At 38.7% G+C, this 19997-nt stretch overlaps 1 protein-coding gene across 1 annotated transcript in view; it reads right to left on the reverse strand.

Moving 5' to 3' along the window:
- The window catches only part of LOC105433914 (uncharacterized), a 76012-nt gene that overhangs the window by 53510 nt on the left and 2505 nt on the right, over nt 1-19997 (reverse strand). Inside the window, exon 2 of the mRNA XM_011649406.2 lies at nt 857-1128. Within this exon, the coding sequence (XP_011647708.2) occupies nt 857-1128 (272 nt within the window). The remainder of the gene's footprint in view (nt 1-856; nt 1129-19997) is intronic.

Here is a 19997-nt window from a genome sequence, read left to right on the forward strand (position 1 = left end):
TGGACGCAGCTGCGCTGCGACCAAGCCGACCGGCCGTCAAGATTAGATATCGGAAACTTTTTCCTAGATAGCCTTCGACGTTCCACGAATCGTGTAATAATCTCGCCGAAGGTCGACAGCGTCGCCGATAATCACCTCCGCTGGATGGGAAATCGCACTTCCTTTTTTCCCCCTTTTGACCTCCGCATAACTGTTCGCCGCTGACGAGCTGACTACCATGTCCGCAATGACAACGACGCATCTATTGCCCGACGAGAGAGAAAGAGATATAGAAAAAAAATATTCTGACGATAGCGCGTATGCCTTTTGGAACCGTGACGCGGCGATATCATCGGGAATATGTAACGAGACCGGCGATTATTCAGCGAAATGCGCCAGAAAGTAATAAGAAGGAGAAACGATTACGCGGAGAATACGATATGGATGTTTGTCGCGGGTATTCGTTCGTTATTTGTACAAAGAAGCTATTCGACGAACTCGGTCAAGTCTGCTAAAATTAGTACGACGTATATAGTTTCAATGGAATTGTGCGGAAGTGTGCTTTGGTTTTATTCCGAAATACATTTCTCTTCGAGAGATATCTTAGAGATAGATATGATAATCCATCATCGATGCAATTTACCGCTAACTTCCCCAATTATCGTAATAAATTTATCTTAATGTTTTCCAATATCAGATATTTTAAAAGTTTAAAAACGTATATAGAAATACTTTCTCGTTGTATTATTTTTCGCCCTTATGAATCTATCGATGTCACGACATGGCATACATTATTAAAATAAAAATTCCACGTTTCTTTTGTAAAAAACGTAATTTCTTAAAGTTTCACTTGGACGATCAGGTAGATGGTACTCACGGATGTATCAGGATAACGATAATGATCCTGCAGTAGAAGACAGCGCTGTAATGGCGGCGGCGGTGGCTCCTCACGACGATGACGGTGACGATGATGCTGGTGCCGATGGTGGAGAATCGAGGCAGAAGCGGAGGAAGCTGAGCCGGGAGGAACCGGCTCGTGCACCAACAGCCGACGATGATGAAGATGACGCGATATCGTCGCCAGGACACCCACCAGTGCTCCGACTATCAGCACGAGCGTCGCCGAGACGATGTAGCCGCTTGCACCCACTGCAGCAACCGGAAATCACGATTAGTAAACAATTTCGATCGGAAACCTCGTCGCCTTGTCAGTCTCCTTCTAATTTCGCTTTTTATCTATTCTATGTGTCGCAACTGGCGTGACTTTTTAGTAGCGAGGCGTGAAGATAAGGCTATCGTTAAGGCGAAAGTGAATCTCTCTGGACGTGAAAAAAATTAGGGTTACACTCTTGGCGAATTCGACTGAATGCGCCCTCTTTCGATGTATAATATTCGATTGGCTTGCACTCTACCGATTCAGAATCTATGCGTGTTCAATTGAAGGTGCTATTCCATAGACACGGAAAACGGAATCGGAAAGGTGGAATGGTGGGGTCAGCCAATCAGCATCATTCTGAAAATTTCATAGCTTTCCGTTCCGATTTTAAGCACCCTGTTGGAGTGCCCCATAGAGCATATTTTTCAAGAAACGAAATCTATTCTAATCTTATTTTTTTCAATTTAATAATTTTTCATCTTTTTTATTTAATTAATATATTAATTGAATAAAATGATGAAAAATTATCAAACTGAAAAAAATAAGGTTAGAAAGCGGATTCCGTTTCTTGAAAAATATATTCTAGAGGGAACCAGGATGCTTAAAATCGGAACGGAAAACTATGAAATTTTCGGAATGATGCTGATTGGCTGTCCCCACTATTCCACCTTTCCAATTCCGTTTTCCATGTTTATAGGATGGCACCCTCAATCGAACACGCATAGATTCTGAATCGATGGAGCCAATCGAATACTATACACCGAAAGAGGGCGCATTTAATCGAATTCGCTAAAAATGTCTAATTTTTTCACGTCCATATATATATATATATGGACGTGAATATATAACGCGCGCGCGCGCGCGTGTGTGTGTGTGTGTGTGTGTGTGTGTGTGTGTGTATGGATGTGTATATATATACACACATTATTATAATTTCATTATTTTACATATTTTATTTTTTTAAATTATTCTATATTTTTTTTCTTTGAAATGGCTCAGGGCTATGAGCCAAAGAAGAAATTCTATGATTAGCTATATATATTGCATATATAAGCATTCAAGAAATTATCAATTGCACTGAGTTAGGTCAGTGTAAATTACTGCATCCAGGTTAGAGCGAGATACTCACACTCAGTTCAGTATAAAAATACGCACTCCAAGGACGTGCCCCTAGTAACAAAAAGTTACTAGCCACTGGAACGGAGCAAATACATATCAATCGCTATTTGTAATATGAAGGATATTAATTATGGATTTTTTAAAATAAATATTTACATTTTTCATCATCATATTATTTTATAAAATTTTTATTAGATGATATACCATAAAGGTCAGAAGCAAATTTATACAATATATTAATAAAAATGAAATAGATATAAAAAAAATTGTATGAATAAGTTATACAAAAGAGCTTATACTAACTTTTTTCATCTACTCGACTTCATTAATATATTGTATAGATTATTTGATTTTCCTATTTTTAACACTCTGCATATAGACAAATTCTATAATCTTCGTAAAATAAATTTAAAAGTTTAAGTTATTATAAATACTGAATATTATGTTACCTTTTCCTACAAAATGTAATGTGTCACATTGAATAAATATATATGTATATAGCAATATATAACATTGAAATTATTTCTCGCATCGCATAATACAAGTAAAGGATAAAAATATTAAATAAATATAACATTAAACAAAATGCAAGTGATGTTTTACCTACGGAAACGTGTGATGTAAAAGTTTAACAAATCGCCTGTCTCGTATCAGGATTGAATTGTTGGAACATAAACGGTTACGACTCGAATAATGTCCTGTGCAGTTTTTCTAGTCGGCGTACAAATCATCGACACGTGGAAACGATTAGATGTCATTTTCTTGCTACTACCAAGGACTCACGAATGTGATCGACATTTTTTATCGTTCGTATATTTTCCGAGCGCATCTTTAAAGAAACGGAAAATATACGAACAATAAAGAATGTCGTACAAGCTGCCGTATCAATCGCGTAATATCGTTTCGTCAAACGCAGTTAAATGCACATAAATCATGAAACACACGCATGTAGTATGTATGCTAATGAATCTATCTATCGCTCGAATAACTGATTCGTCGATAATTTGTGTCTGATTATACAATATATTTGGATTCGATATCGAACGAGGTGCTAAATACAGGTGCCAAAATTCTCTCCTCCTGATATATGAGAATTTCCATTAAGATTTCCTTTAAGTGCTCAACTACTCAAATCATGAATTTTAACAAGTTACAAGTACTGTTAATAGAGAAACATTAACTCAGTAAAGATCAAATATTCATTCTTAAAATAAACAGTTTATGTATAAAATATCTAATGAACAATTTCCCCTTAAATCTCATGATATTTGATTCCGAGATTAAAGTTTTTTGAGAAAATAATCATGTCGTCCAGAAATTATGGGATCCTTAAAAAGCGATCATAAGTGTATTTTAACCAACATTTTTTACATTATTAAACACAATTTTTAGTCGTGTATTCGAATGATTAATTAATATCGATGGACCTAACGCGTTAAAGATCAACAAGAAATCACGCAGGTCTGGTAGACTCGACTCGGGTTGCGGGAAGGATTGAATCATTTCTATCGCGATCCTGCGATCCTTTGAAGCATCGTATGAGCGGTCTGATCGCCGTTTGGCATCACGAACGTCAACGCCGGCAGGTGCACCGAGATCGAACGACCGCATCTTCCTTCCCTCCCCCCTCCCCTCCCGCACCTCTTCCCCTCCGATCGTCGCCTCTCGCTAGCAACTGCGGAACAGCTCGGGTCGCCGGCTTCGTCCGAGACGGCCTCCATCGCGCTTCCTTGTTCTCCTCCTCTGCCGCGCGCCGCAGGAACACGCGTGTCCGTGCGCGTGTCTCGGCTCGGGAAGATACCGCCCGGATGCGGCGCGGCGAAGGACCGATGACGACGAGATTGAGAACAGGGACGGCGCGAACGTTCGGTTAGATCGGCGGTTAAGTCGCCTCGCTCCCCCTCCCCCCTCCCCCCCGCCGCCGCCGAGCAATCGCTTCGAACGATCAAGTACAAAGAAAGCTCAAGCTCGTATCGTGTAAATTTTTAATAAATTTTAAACCACAAGATGAAACAAGACATTTTTCGTTTCGATAAAATGCAATAATAGTATTACTTATCAAGTTATTCCGGTATCAAAGTTTTTTTCTTTTTTAGAAAAGCTACATAATTGATCGTGAAATTTCAAAGAGTAATCACTTAAAAAGAATTTGTGTTGTTCTCCAATTTCGAACACCAGTTTTCAAAAAACTGGTTTCACATATTGACATTTCTCAAATTTGTGTAAGATTCTTCTTAATAGAAAGAGAAAATCTCAGAGGGCACATTTCGACTACAGGTTTAGAAAAAAATTTACGAATTCCAAACTGGAAAATTCGAGCGATTCATAAAGAAACTTTAGAAGCCTATTTCTCCTCTGTGATATAAAAACTTTTGATTTCTTTTGCAAAAAGAAATTCGCCGGATTAGTACAAATAAAAATCGCGCGCCCATCCCGCGATTTACATCCTACAAAAGAAATGTTAAGTGTTTTTATTACATCGAAGGTAAGGTATTGTTATATCGCAAATATTCAGCGTCAACGTTTTGCAAATGGAACATCGCGAGTATGCTTGCTCACACCGACCCTGATTGAGAGTGAGAGCGAGAGCAGGCCGCGACGAGAGATTGACAGAGAGAGAGAGAGAGAGAGAGAGAGAGAGAGAGAGAGAGGGAGAGAGAGAGAGAGAGAGAGAGAGAGGGGGGAGTAGTGAAGGAGGAGGAGACGGTACGTCGGCCGAAGTGAAGAGGAGGCGAGGTGAGTTGTGCAGAGCATGCGGTGCACCAGACAAAAAACGATGAGCCGCGGTGGGGGCCAGACGGGGGGCAAAAACACGCGACGAGGCCCAAAGCCCAGGCGCTGCGGGCCCCTCGTTTGAACGACTCTCCCTCTCTGCCCCCCTGCCGCTCGCTTACGAGCGCACGATGCCGTGCATGTGTGCGCAGCGTATGCGCTCCGCGGCTACGCCGGGTGCATCCACGAGCATCGCGTGCATCGCGATAAGGACGAGTCCGCGATTGCTCGAGCTAGGAATATTGAAAAGTGGAGTCGAATAATTGTCCGACAGAAATATATAGTCTTTTTTATTCGCGCTTGCGATTGTTTCTTGAAAACGAGTTTCTTCAAAAACTTAATTTGTTACCTATTCGTTTCGCAAAATGACCGCGATATCGAAGGAGCGAACAAAATGCTCAGTACTCGGTAGGCGATATCGATAGAACAATGACAAAAGAAACTCGCTATGATGTATTACGACGATTCTGAGATTCAATTGAGCTAATACACGAGCCATCGATAACGTACCGTGTGTGTGTGTGTGTATTCCCTCGGGAATGAGCCGACGTCGAGCGGCGCGACTGCGAGAATCCCTCGGTCTTATCTCGAGCTTTCTTGCTCTCTGTTATCACGCTGTACGGGTTCGCCGCTCTTTGTGCCGAGTCTCAAGTGCCGCCTATTTGAAGTGCCGCGAGACAAAGAGCGCATCGCTTCGCATTCACTTGGAGAAGAAGCGCTAGCGGCAGTCTGGACGAGACAAGGTGCGTCTCGTACGAGGATAGATTGGAAAATAGAATCGGATAATAGACGCGGATGTTAACGAGCAAGAGGGAGAGACAATACGACCGTCGTTGTGATCTACGAGGTAGGGACTGCGAGATCGGCTACGCCGATCTGGCACGATCTCACCGCTCTCATTATCCTCTCGGTAAATCAAAGAACAAGACCCTCGCAAGTACCTCTTGATTTCGAAAATGTTGATTCGCGAAAGTTGAACGCGTAACTCGTACGACGACGATTCAAGAATTCCCACAGCATGATTTTCACAATAATAACTTAATTTTCTTCATATTTTACAGAATATTCCATATTCGCGCGCGTTACTTATAATACTTTAATTTCATGACGGCCGATTCTGATAAATTTTATAAATCGATCGCTCGCGAATAAAAACGTCAAGGTGCTAATATTTCGTGAAGTTGAAAGCGGACGAGATTCATGTTTCAAGAGAGCGAGTAACACCGGGTTATTTCCGTCTAGCGGAAGAATGCCAATCATCAAGATAATGTTTAATTAACGCCTGCGCGATCGCGCAAAATTTTCGAGCGTTTCGCGGCGATGCGCGACGAAGGCTGAGTTCGGGGAGCGTGCTGTTAGAACTATCGCATCATTCTTATCCTTAATTTACATATAATGAGTAATAAAGATAAAATGATGTGATAGTGCTAATAGCGCACTCCCCGAATGCACTCCGAAGACGGATCAGCAGACAGCAAAAGACGGGGGAGAGGTAAAATCGAGAAAGCGGCACGCGTGCGGTACGAGAGGCCCGACGCGCCTCTGTCTACCCGGTGAAACGCGACGCCAGACTAAACACTAATACGGATATCGGATTCCGAAAGACGCTTAAACAATGACTTTTTTTTTTTTTTTTTTTTTTATTTTAAAATAGCCCGCGGGCTCGTGTTTCTCGACGTGTTTGTCACGGCGGTGTTCGCAGGATGCCACGAGGGAAAAGACGGATATTACGGGCCACAGCCAGCCGGTCCCCGCGTCTCCGCGCGCGGCTGTAACGCGCTACTTTGTCAACTAAATCACGCGGCAAAGGGTTTAATGTCTTCCTCCCAGAGCCTCCTACAAATGCACCGAGATCCCGCGAGAGACTCGCGCAGACGGCGGAGTCTCGGGATACAGACTCTCGCGTGTATCCAATAGAGATCTAGAGAGGGGAAGGGGGGGAGACGGCAGCAGCCCTCGTGATTCCTACCGCTATTGTCCCGTCTGCACGGCTCCTCGTTAAAACATCTCTAATGATCGCTCCTCAACGACGATCTATGACTGTCGAAGTTGGCATAATACTACGGAACGTCCTTAACGGTACTGTCCTCGGTTCATCCTTCGTTCGGCATGATTCTGCCGAGCTACCGCCTCTCGGCGAATCCTTCCTCCTTCCCCCCCCTCCCCCGCGCGATCGATCAGCTCGCCTTTCCGCAAACTTCGTGAACTTTGATTAATTTTACGCGAAGTAATTTTATAATAAAAACACACACACAGAAAAAATAAAAAAAAAATATATTAATTATTAACTAGACGTTGTAGCTTATATGATTCATCTCTATTTTTTATTTTCCGCAATTTTTTGTAAACTTCATAATGGACTTGTATTAATGTATAAAATTTCGTGTTAAATTCCCCGAACGTGGAAAATATACGAATATTTCACATTTAACGCGCAAAATAATTTGAAGTACAAGTAGACGCGATATGTTCATTCATTAAGCGAGAACTTTTCAGTGAGAACTGCTAGAAGTCGTATTTCATCGTAACGCGGGACGAAGTTGAGGCCGAATTTCTTTCGGCTTCGGTTCTATCTCTGCCGAGTGAGGAGTTAAGTGACGGCCACGACGAGGGCGAGCGAGGCGGCGAAAGAAAGGAGCAAACTTTTAATCAATCCACCGCGGCGAGGAAGGCTAAAAAACGATCCGCGCCTACGCAGCGGCTGTCCACGTGCGGGAATGCGTAGGTGGAGCGTGCGAGAAGAGAAGAGAAGAGAAGAGGAGAGGAGAGGAGGAGGAGGAGGAGGCTCGCGCAGAGTGCCGGTACGGTCAGGTTGCGAGGACCGAAGCTGGCCAAGGCCAGAATGCGGTGGAGCCGGGGTGGATTATTTTTAGCGCTTCCTACTATTGTGCAAAGCGCGCGAGTCTGTCGGGTGTCTAGGCGAGACTAACCCGCTTTAACTATACGCGTCCGCTGCTTTCGGCCCACGTGTGCGTCCTAACTTATCTTTCGCGGATGAAAGCTCTATAGATCGTTTCGCTATTAGCAACAGCAAATTGTATTTAAGAAATATACATTTCTTTTGACTGAAATAAAATTTCGAGAGATTAAGGTTTCGGTCGTAAAAAGTAGTAGTTGCGACAGTGAAAAGTTATTAGGAAATTTAAAAAGAACGTATTTCTTACATTTTGTCCAAATGAATAAATTTGGATCATAAAAATGTTGAAATACAAACAAAATCATGTTTATTTATCATTCTTTTTATGAAAGAAAATATATTTATAATTAATATTCTTTTTTAATATATATATAAATTAAGTCATCAGTATGTTAAATTAATAATTTTCAAATATATTCGCTTTTAGAAAGGACATATTAATTCGGTACTCGAATGTATTAAAGTTGATTATTGCCGTTTTTCTGTGATGTCAATTCTCTCTACTTATTTCTCGAGTAGCTATCATCGTAGAGATAACATTTTGACAGTTTATATCTGTCTTGTATACATTGCACATAACTGTCATTGTAGACAAGAAGGTTACAAGTTGAATGAAAATAAATTATTTTGTATTATTTATGAAATATTTTATGCTTGATTAAATATTGAAGATGTACAATTATGTAAGTGATGTAATTTTCATATCACACGAAAACTGTTCATAACATAATATAGATACGTATAGACATAGTTGTGACATAAATTGATAAAATTTATCTGGATTTAAAATTTAATTAAAAAATATGATGTTAGAAAAAAATAGCGCAGTGCGCGTTTGCAGTCTAATTTTCCTAAACGTATTGTTTAATTCCACTATTAACGTTGCATTATGCAACTTTTCTTTATGAGAATCAAAGCAAATTTTCAAAAGAAAATTATGTTCATTTTTTACCAATATTAAAAAAATAGAATTACAGAATTAATCGATACATAATTTTTATATTTTTGTCAATGACTTGATATATGACATGTAATATCTATAAACGAGATATATATGTCGACGTACTTGTTAATACACAACGCTTGTTTATACATAACGGTTGTTATAAACTCATCTGTTTTCTTAGTACTCGCCGTACGAAAAACGATACATCACATTGTACAATAAAGTCTCGCAGACGCAGAAAAAAAGTTCAGATAAGAAAAGCATTTTTCCTAGAAATATATCTTTGTATATTATCATTAAGAATTTTTCAAAAATAATTCTCCAGAGAACTTCTGTTTCTAAACAAATTGAATGCAATTTTGAAATTAAATTGGTATTTTCTAAAAATATCAATTATCAGATTGTCAGATTGACAAAAAAATTATTCATTAACGGAGAACAATTTTTTAAATAGATATGAACAAGCATATTACGGGACATATGTCTTTTTTACGTCCAATATACATTGTAAATACAATAGTTTAAAAAAAAAAATAATGAAAAGCTTCTTCAAGAATAGAATAGATTTAATTGAATGAATAAAAGATAATAGTCGGATAGGCATCCTTCCATTGAATAAACTATTTAGTATGGAAATAAATTCGTAAAGCATTTCATATCATATCATACGCAAAGTGTATACAAGTATATACATTTTCAAAAAAAAAAAATATACACGGAAAGAACAGTTCTATTGAAATATTCAAAAATTTGACGAGATACAGTTATGAAAATAATTTTGTTGGATTACTAAAATAATTATGTATGACGCTTGAACACGATAATAATTACTGCAAAAACTTTTGATATTCTCACAACCAACTTGAGCGTTCTACATAATTATTTTGCTAATTCAACAAAGTTATTTCCAAACCTGTATCTAATCAAATTTTTATATGCTTTAGAAAAACTTCTTTCCGCGTATCCATAAAAAAAACTAAATTATAACAACATTATAATAACGATAACGATAACACCGATAAATCATAATTGTAAGAGCGTAATAAATAACGATGTCCGTGTGTATGTGTTTGACATATTGCTACTCTAAAACATATTAACCACCGTAGATAAAAGACGAAAATTAATTACGCGTCGAACATCTGTACACACGATGACTATGCGATTAATCGCAATTTCCGGGAACGTCCCGTTTCTTTGGCACTTGACACCGATTACCTCCGTCTGGACGGATCGCGTCGCGCCGCGACGCGCCGCGCCGCCGACGACGACGACGACGACGAAGACGGGCTGGCCCCGACGAGGCCGACGTGACGCAATCGACGTACGCGTGACACACATTAGCGGCGCGTAACTCTATCGCGCTAGGTGTTACGCGTCGCGCCGCCGACAAGTGCGTCCTTGGCCGAATAGGCGTTCGCGCTGAACGTCAAGTAGTTGCACGGGATGCTCGCGAGACAGTCGACGATTTCCGTCGACGGCGACGAGTAACGTAATGTTGAGTTAATGCAACGTATATCGTATTGAAAGATTAAATAGCAACATAAAGCAAGCCTTGAAGAAGTAATAGAGTACAGAGCTCTTCTCTCTGAACTCAATTTCATTTTTTACGACAAACAAAATTTACTCCCTGGGGCAATTTTTGTTTTATCGTGTGAGGAAAGGGCAGTTCGAAAAATTAGGCGCAGCAACGATTGATTTGTTCGGCGAGATGAGCGACGTACGATGGGCGAATAATAATCAAAATCGCAAGGGAATCGTAACGTAATTAGTAATATGCAGAGGGGGGAGAGTCGAACTGCTGTTGATAAATATATCTTGTACAACTACAGACTTACAGTCAGATATAGTAAGCCTAAGGAAAGAAATATTTCTCTAATTGATTCATCTTTTCTTTTTCCTAAAAAAAAATTACTCTCTCGTGAAGTAACGTTGGAAAAAAAAAAAAAAAGAAACAGGATGTACTACTCCCTCGGCTGCATCTTTATGCTCGAACCTCTGGAGCATGCGTCTCTACGTTAAGTCAACACGGTGCAATTCCCCGTTGACAAATCGCGGCGAGGCACGCGGGAGCTCGCGATTGCAAGAGGAAAAACTGAAAGTGCAGCCGCGGAATGTAAATACGAGGCGCGCCCCGGCGATTCCTGTTCCCGCGCACACGTGCGCGTCATCGTCTCGAGAAGCGAAACCGAAGTTGTCGTCGTCGTCGTCGTCGTCGTCGTCGTCGTCGTTTCCGACTCGCAGAGGCAGTGCACGAAGGTGGAAGGTGAAAGAGGAAAAGAAAAAAAGAAAAAAAAAAAAAAAGAGAAAAATAATGAAAAAGGAGGAAAAAAGAGAGAGGAACGCCGATCCGCATACCGAGCGGTCGAACGCGATAAATCAGCCGAGATAGAGATCGGAAAAACGGGCGTAGTCACTCGAGCGTGAATCGGGTCGAAATTAGCGATCTTGCTAGGGCTCGCTAGGACTGATCTCCCGGATCTCATCAGTATCGCAACCACCAGTTCCCTACCTACCGACTATCGACTACAGTCTACTAGAGAGACAGTATGAGCGTCTACCGACCGCCGGTGCGGCGCGATGCACGGTGGCGTGTATCTCGAAGACGATGTCGCGGAGAATGAGGCTCTATTTCGCGCGATCGTCAACAATCTTCGCGTTCCCTTTCTACGCGTAATTACGCGTAAATTTCTCACAGCAAAATAACGCGATGCCATTTAAGCGGCTTATAGGAAAAATGTGAATAAAACTTAAACGTTACAAGTATAAAAGAAAAAAATAACGAACTCTTAATATTAATAAAACAAAAAAATTAAATATCATATATAATAATAATAATAATAATAATAAAGAGCGTTGCATTGAAAGTGCAACATATGATAATAATTACCATTACTCATATTTTCCTCCGTCCAATCAGTTGCATCTATAATGACTCGAAACTTAAATAGTATGTAAATTCAATTCAAGAATTTTACATTGTAATCTTATATCTTTGTTTTCGACAATTTTTAACTCGATTGATTGATTCGCTTATTACTTATGTTTTTCTATGTATCATTAATTCCCGTAATATATTTGATCATAAAATATTTTAAAATGAATATTTTTATCTTGTTATTAGAATTAGAAAAATAATTGTTCCGCTTTTTTAATTTCTGTTCAAATTTCATTTTAGACTAGTTATCAATTATGCAAGCGATACGATCAATGATTACATAACGATCATTTAAAAGATTGTGCCCCTTATGATAACGTAATTTCGTCTATCTTTCTCAACATTTAAATTTTTCAAAATATTTAGAAGTATGAATGTCTACCGTGCTGAGCTCACATTGAAATCACCAACAAATATTTGTCTAACCAATTTGTACGTCAATGGATGTTGCATATCGGTAAATATATAGCCCGTTTCATAATTTCAATGCATATCACGTATTAATATAATATTAATCATTTCGATGTAAATCAGTGTCGTCATACAGTTACTATTTTAACTTGAACGAATTGATGTCGTCATATTCGTGGAATTAACGTAATCAGGACTGCAGTGTTATGCGACGAAGCGTAACCGCTCATTACACACATCATTAATTATCACATCTTGCAAAAGAATTCCATAAAAGTGCAACCGTTACTCGCGCAAGGAGGTTTAAATGCCAAAGCGACGTTTAAATGCCGAAGCGGATTTACGAGCGTGGGGGTAACTGGTGGAAAGCATTATTTACTACGTTAAACTCTTTATACGCAGACTAAGCCGTCTCGATTGCATAACGACGATAAACAGCCGGTGTAATAGTGGCTCAAGGCCTACTATACGCACACGCGTTACGTCAATGCTATGATTTTAACGGGTTACATCGACACGTAAACTTATCTTCGATTCTCGCGTATTAATCGGTCGACATCGATACGCGTAACAATTGGACAATTATAAAAAAATCTTGTACAAGTTTTATCATGACATTAGGTGATTTGTATCAATTTTTAAACGGAATCATCCCCTCATCTGTTTTTCACCTTTTCACAAATCACACACGCAGTTCGAAGTAAATGTCTACGTTCGAGGTAAATTTTTCATTTTACGCCATGGTTTCAGAATTGTTCCTCTTTTGAATAATTTCCGCGCGACGAAGCGAATAGATTTTAACGGAGCGTTCTATATATACGTATAACATAATCGTCGCAATCATCGCAACAAAACGGAACAATAAACAGTCTGTAAATTCCGTTTCGTCATGCTCTTTGATATACGATACTGTCTGCGGCTGATTGGTTATCCAATTGTGGTGCTTTTTTAGAATAGACCTTCGTTCAAGGACCTTGGCCGAGCAGACGAGGACCAGACGTGCGTGGACGGACGGCCAGCTATTTCGTCACGCTCGCCGCGCTCGCTTTCACACTCGCATATCCTTCTCTGACACATAACAAAACAATTCTCAAGCCAACTCTATACTCATTTTACCACATTGCACTTTATTTAATCCTAAGAAAATCCCGCTTGTGATTTATGCTCGTACACTTAAGCGGATGCACATGTAGAAACATGTTTCTTTGAAAATTAGATATGATTCTCAAAAGTCTAATCTTTTTAGCATAAATGTGTCACAATTAACTCTGTGTGTGACATGATTTTTTATCTTATTTCGAATAATTATCTTGTAATGATCATAAAGATTTTTAATATTGATGATCAAGAAATATGAAATATCGTTACGGGATGTATGAGCAACGTATGCAGAAATCACAAGTTAATTGATAACCTATTCATTTGAAAGTTTATACCGGATAAATGCATGATAAACGTGTGTTCTTTTGTCACTTTGATTTTCTGTGGTAATTATAGTTTATTATTGCATCTGTCACGACAAGAGTTTGACCGATGCGTAGCATCACGTAGCATTCCGGAGCAGGGATTCCCAAACTTTCCAGTCTTTCATTTGATTCAGCTAATCGCTGATGTTACGAAAATTTTGACACATTCATTTATCTTTCATCAATCACGTTACAAATTTTTACGTATAATTTAATAGAATTGGATGCATTAAATAATAAAACAATCTTTATTTACTTTTAATTTCTACAATCTCTAAGTTTTTATTTTTCTGTCAATTAAAAAAATATAATTTTCATTTTCAATTTAATTTTAGAAGATATAAATTACAATTATGAAAATTGCAATTTATTTTGAGAACTGTGGATAAGTAAAAAGTAAAGTAAGCAAAAAAACCAAAAATTTTCTTCAATTTTTGCGTATATTTCCTATTAATTAAACGTTTTTATATTTAAACGAACAAACGTAGGATGTTGTGTAACAAACTAAGGGCTATCGTTGAAATATTGAAAAAGATAGTAGAGACATTTCTCGATTAGGCAGGATCTTTAGTGCCTGTAAACTTTATTTTTGTATTTATATAAATTTATATAAATTAAAGAACGTTTCTTTACATTTTGTTTGGAATATTCCTATTATGCTTTTCGAAAAACATATCCCCGGTTTGGGAACCAATGCATCGGAGTGACGCATGTGAACAGCGCGCTGACATTCGTCAGAGTTGCGGGAGCAGCGTGCACGCGCTTCCCTTCCCCGGCACTTCATCGTCGCTCGGCCGAGCTATTGTTTCTTCCATATCAGCGCTGACAGATCATGTCTCGCTCTCCTAACATTGATTTGACACGTGTCAATGTCAACTAGCTTCTCGCGCCTCTCGGAAGAACGAAACGTGTCGACGATGCAGAATACGTACGCGATTCGAGAAAGATGACTCTACAGAAATTCCCCTGACAAAGTCCTTCTCTACTTCAGCACTAAATTGTCGAATTATAATCGATCCCCAGCACGGACTTGACCCTTCGATGAATTCTTCTTCATTAATCGCGATAAAATATGCAGGTTTTTTTTATACGATCTGCATTTTGTCGATACAGATCTACGTTGTTGTTCTTGACAATATAAATTTCAACAAACTCGAGAAATATGTTAAGTAGCTATTGTTCGTATTAAAATTCTTTTTTTTTTTTTTTTCAAATACAGTTTCCTTTTGTAACAGTGCGTGCTGTTAGTAGAATGTAAATGCAAAAATAATTTGATGCTCTAAAAAGATATCGTGCTAGTATGGATATTATTATCTTTATTCATCATATATGTTCAAAAAATCATATATATATACAATCATTTGCCTGGCTAATTTCGACATGCAATGGAATTATTTACTTGGTGATATAATTACGAATGCGTGGCATAAATCGATGCCACGAAAATGTCATTTCTGCTTGAAGAGAACATGTCATGGAATTAATGTGACAGATACATCTCATTTTTGCGGAGCGCCATTAGAAATTGATTCTACATGAATACAGAGCGCGATTTCGAGCCAAATATTATAATATATCATAGATACAAGAAATAAAAAGAGCAGTAATACTCATAAAAATTCAGCGTTAAAAATGAGTCATGGCAATTATTATAAAATGGAAATACAAGATCGAAAAAAATATACAGCAAAAGTAATTAATATAATATCTTGAAAATCTCTCATTTTCTCCACTTTATAATTCATTCCTTTCATCCCGTATTACGGGAATAAAATTAAATATTATTGCACTCTAAAAATTATAAGCAGTCGTATTTTGCTGATAGACGTGCAGCACGAATATATTAACGGATTGCGTTTCTGCTTACAAAGCGATTGAGAAAAAGCTGATTTAATCATTTCTTTCGGATTTAGCAAGCACAGTCATCGTTAACACGTTCACACACACGCGCGCGCGCGCACACGTCATCCTATGTTAATCGACGCGATGAAAGATATCTCTTCGATAAACAGTCTCGAAAACTTCCTGCGACATTGACAATTTCTCGATGCCATCCAGCTACATTCAAGAATAGTATTAATATCACCGTATTATCGGTGCGATAAATATGGATAGCCCGCGATAAGCTCCCCGGTTAGGTTTCTCCCAGTTGTTTACAGCACGCCATATACTTCCGCTATTCCACCGCGTGCCTGGTGTGTACGCGCACACAGCCAGACGTCCTTTGCACGTGCATTACGCGACGAACACGCCGCGATCGGTTATTTTTGTTTAGTCTGTCGGCCGTTCTCGCGTCTGTGTTCTCTCAAAACTACCACCGCGTGTAATTGCCGCGCACACGGCGGAGCTGTCAATATCAGAATACTTAACTTTTCAACTTTGCTCGCGTTGTTCCGGAAAGTGCAACGATTGAGTCCTCTTCAGCGAGGGGAAAAATCGGAGCAATCCATATAATTGATTCCCTCCTCCTCCCTTCCCTCCTCCAATTCCCGCGCGGAATTCTCTTCTATCGCGACTTTTTCGAAGCATTAATGTAACGTGAGGGTATTGGGACCGTATAAAATTAAATATAATTAAAACACGGCTCAGTGAGCTACGTTATAAAGATATGAGATTAATACAATATGCAATATTTTTCGAGATTTGAAAATAAAAGGAATTAAGATGAGCAAGGAGAGAAAACGAGAGAGTGAAAATCGTTGCTCGTGATCTTTCGTAAGCGGCATTTTACGCATTCACGTTAGCTCCAGAGACGCTCCGGAGTTCGGATGGTTGCACGGTGAAATTTACTTCCTCGCTCCCGGAAGTCGCGTTATTCCTTCCGGACGGAGGCGAGTCCCGAGAGCCGTCTACCAACATTATAGACACGGTGCTTACAGTGCTCTCCCCACAACGGGGCGAGTCAATACTTTATAGTTCGAAGTGAACTCGCTCGCTCGCTCGCTCGTTCGCTCGTCGTACTTCGCTATCACCCCGTCGTCGCACCACCCTCTTCGCTAGGAACCGTCATGGAGGGTGCCAAGAGCATCGGGGGCTTTACATTGCTCCTCCTGCCCCTTTCTGCCCAACGCCACGCGCAAATACAACCGACGTATCGCGAGCTCTGTCACTCTACAAATATCCTTTGCGAGGAGCACGAGGAGTAGAGCGTGTAAAAGAGGATGACTCGGGGAAAAATTTACTGTCCAACATTTGATAAATAATGAGAAAAATTGACTTGAAAATTCAGTCGTAAAAACGAATTGAAATTTTAAATTATGTTTTATGTAATTATTGATTTGGACTCTTCGTTAATTTGTTGCTTTTTGTTGATAAAGAGATTATGAAAGAGTATATGAAATTAAAAGCTTTATGAAAATTATTATAAATTTATTGTGAAAAATTTAAAAAAAACTTGGCAAACAAAAATAAATGCTTTTTATGCTATTTATTGGATTATTAAGATCGAATCGCATCGATATTCGAATATTTCTGGACAGTCGACAAAATAAAATTGATGAAATATCTACAATTCACCTCGTCATGCTTATTGTAAATTTATATTTAAGATTAATATGTATACAATTAGAAAATATTCTATTATAAAATATTCTTGCATATCTGTTGCAAGAATAGTCATGACTCTTATGACCACATATTCATTGAATTAAAATAACTTGTGATATATGCATATTTTATCAAAGAGCCAAAGTCTAAAAAGATAAGAAGTTGCTGCGCTATCGTAAAAAGTCACATCTTAATTCTCATTAAAAATGGGTAATCTTTAAATGTCTTTTCAGTTAAACAGTTGCAACGTGGCGAATGATACGTGAGATATAAATATTTCCAACTCATATATTTAAAACTCTAATATTTAAAATTAATCTGATATCTGTAAATCATCATTCGATTGCAATTAGCGAAACGACGCGTGCAGAAATCTTGTTGCATAAGGTTTGTGACCGGAAGATTGACGATTTATTATAAAGCAACCGTCAGTCTTAGCGAGAAATCGTGGGGGGAGGAGGAGGGAGGGGAAGTGGCGAGTATCTAGGTCTGTGTAACGATTTTTAGAGTCTCGACCCTACGATCGTTCGGGCCATAAAAAACTTGAGGCACCCCACAGTAGTCGAAGAGCCAGGGTTTCCATAGCGACGAAGCCCTTTCGCTCTTCGCCCGCAAGGCTCCCTTTGCCCTGTTCTGCGGTAACCTACCGGCTGCCGTTGCTACCATCCTTAACGCGCCGTACCGGCCTCGAATCCTGGAGATATACGTCATGTAACATGAGCGCGACACAACCAACCAAGGACCGATGGAAATTGCCCAGTCGATCGCTCGGTTAAATTTCTCTCGCCCTCATATTTATCATACAAATATATATACATACACACGTGTGTGTATGTGTGTGTGTGTGTGTGTGTGTGTGTGTGTGTATGCGATTGATTAAAGATATTTTATATGTATATTTAAATAATTTTAAAATTATAAACACACACACACACACACACACACACACGCGCGCGCGCATGTCACTTTCTAAGAAAATACAATTCTCTAATTCTTCGATTAAGATTCTTTTAAAATGGATACATTAAAGATTAAATGTTAATCTGTTCTGAAAACTATAATGGTGGAATTGTATGAAAAAGAGATTTATATCGAAATATTAGGAATATTTTATAAATCTTACCAAATTTAAAGGATGTGTTAATTATATTAATTTTAGCATTATAATATATACGAAAAAAGAAACGTGATAATCGCTAAAATTAATCCTTTCGGCGCGTTTTCGTAAAGAGTACGCTGATTCGCCGGGGTATTTCTTTGAATTCATACGACGAGAACATTACTTTCTCTCCACCGGTGCGTCAGTTCTTTTCTAGGGATACGAAAATAAATCGCGAGTTTTGGGATGCCTGACCGGTTACTCAGACCATTTAGTCATTCCTCTTATACCGGGTATACTGGGGATCGCGCAGTCACGAGAACTCATCGTTGGGAACTGTCCAGATCACGAATTAGATCGTAAAAGAGAAGGACGACTCCGTGCTTTCTTGCAGGAGCACGGAAATAAACACGTTAAGTAATGATACAAATGTACGGATAACGTGCATTTTAATGCCAGCGATCGGTCGATAAATAAAAATTTGTTAACAAATATCAGAGAGTTTTATCCAGATTATTGAATTAATATGTCATATATATATATATATATATATATATATATATATATATATATATATTCTATACTTATGATTACAAATAAATTATAATTAATGTAGTTTTTCTGTAACTTTGTCTTATCCATTTTCGATACCCTAAACAAAATATATTTTCATAATTGTTGATTCATGTATTAGGAATCACAAAATACAATAAAGAGGAAAACTAGAATATATCGCTCATTATATAAGATATCAATTGAGAATTAAAAGGTTATAACAAATTAAACTTTTGCTAACAGTCAATAAAATTTCCCTTCATTCGATTAATTTGCGAAGGAAATATCGATCTTAAATTTCAACCGATGAGCCACTCGAGTTTCGTTCTTTTTGTCGACTCTCATACGTGAATCGAAAGTTAAGCTTACGTGATCGATGACGAGGATTCAATCGTCGTCCCCATCGTCGCAGTCGCTCGGCATTATGGCCTCTGTATAATTCGCACGTGCGACAAGGCGTGATGGGGTATAAAAGGGGTAAGGATGGGGAAAGTGAAAGAGAGGCGAGGTACACGGTCGGTCGTTGCGCGAAAGAACTAATCGACTGATTTGTACGCGGAGTCACGACTCGTGTACGTAGCCAGACGTAATCAAAAACACACGAGATGAAAACACGCGAGCCGTGCGGCTCTGTCCCGTATCGACTCTTCTATCTCTCTCATTGGCACACCAATCTTTGTGGCACACTTATCTTAATCCTAATTTGATCTACGATGGTGCATGATAAATTCATCGCGCTTATGCGTAAAATAGATTAACTCCATCGAAAGTTTCTCTGATCCTGTTACCTCGAAAATTGCATTTGTTATTAAAATGATATACGAAAGCGTAAAGAGTTTTAATATCGATACCGATAAGATAGTTGCGTTAATAATAAAAGGATTATAAAATATAATTGCTTCTTTCGTTTCCATTTAAATTTTTATCAAAACTTGATATATCAAACTTTGTTTTAAGAGAACATATATATATATATATTCTTTTATTCATAAATGTCATTTACAATTATAAATGTATTCAAAGCAACAGACTGTCAAACGAGTGTCTGAAATCTATCTGAAAATCTATCATTCTCTACGCGTGCGTAGAGAAT

This window comes from Pogonomyrmex barbatus, unplaced genomic scaffold (assembly GCF_055798465.1).
Source record: "Pogonomyrmex barbatus isolate J1 unplaced genomic scaffold, ASM5579846v1 scaffold2, whole genome shotgun sequence".
In the NCBI taxonomy this organism is placed as follows: domain Eukaryota; kingdom Metazoa; phylum Arthropoda; class Insecta; order Hymenoptera; family Formicidae; genus Pogonomyrmex; species Pogonomyrmex barbatus.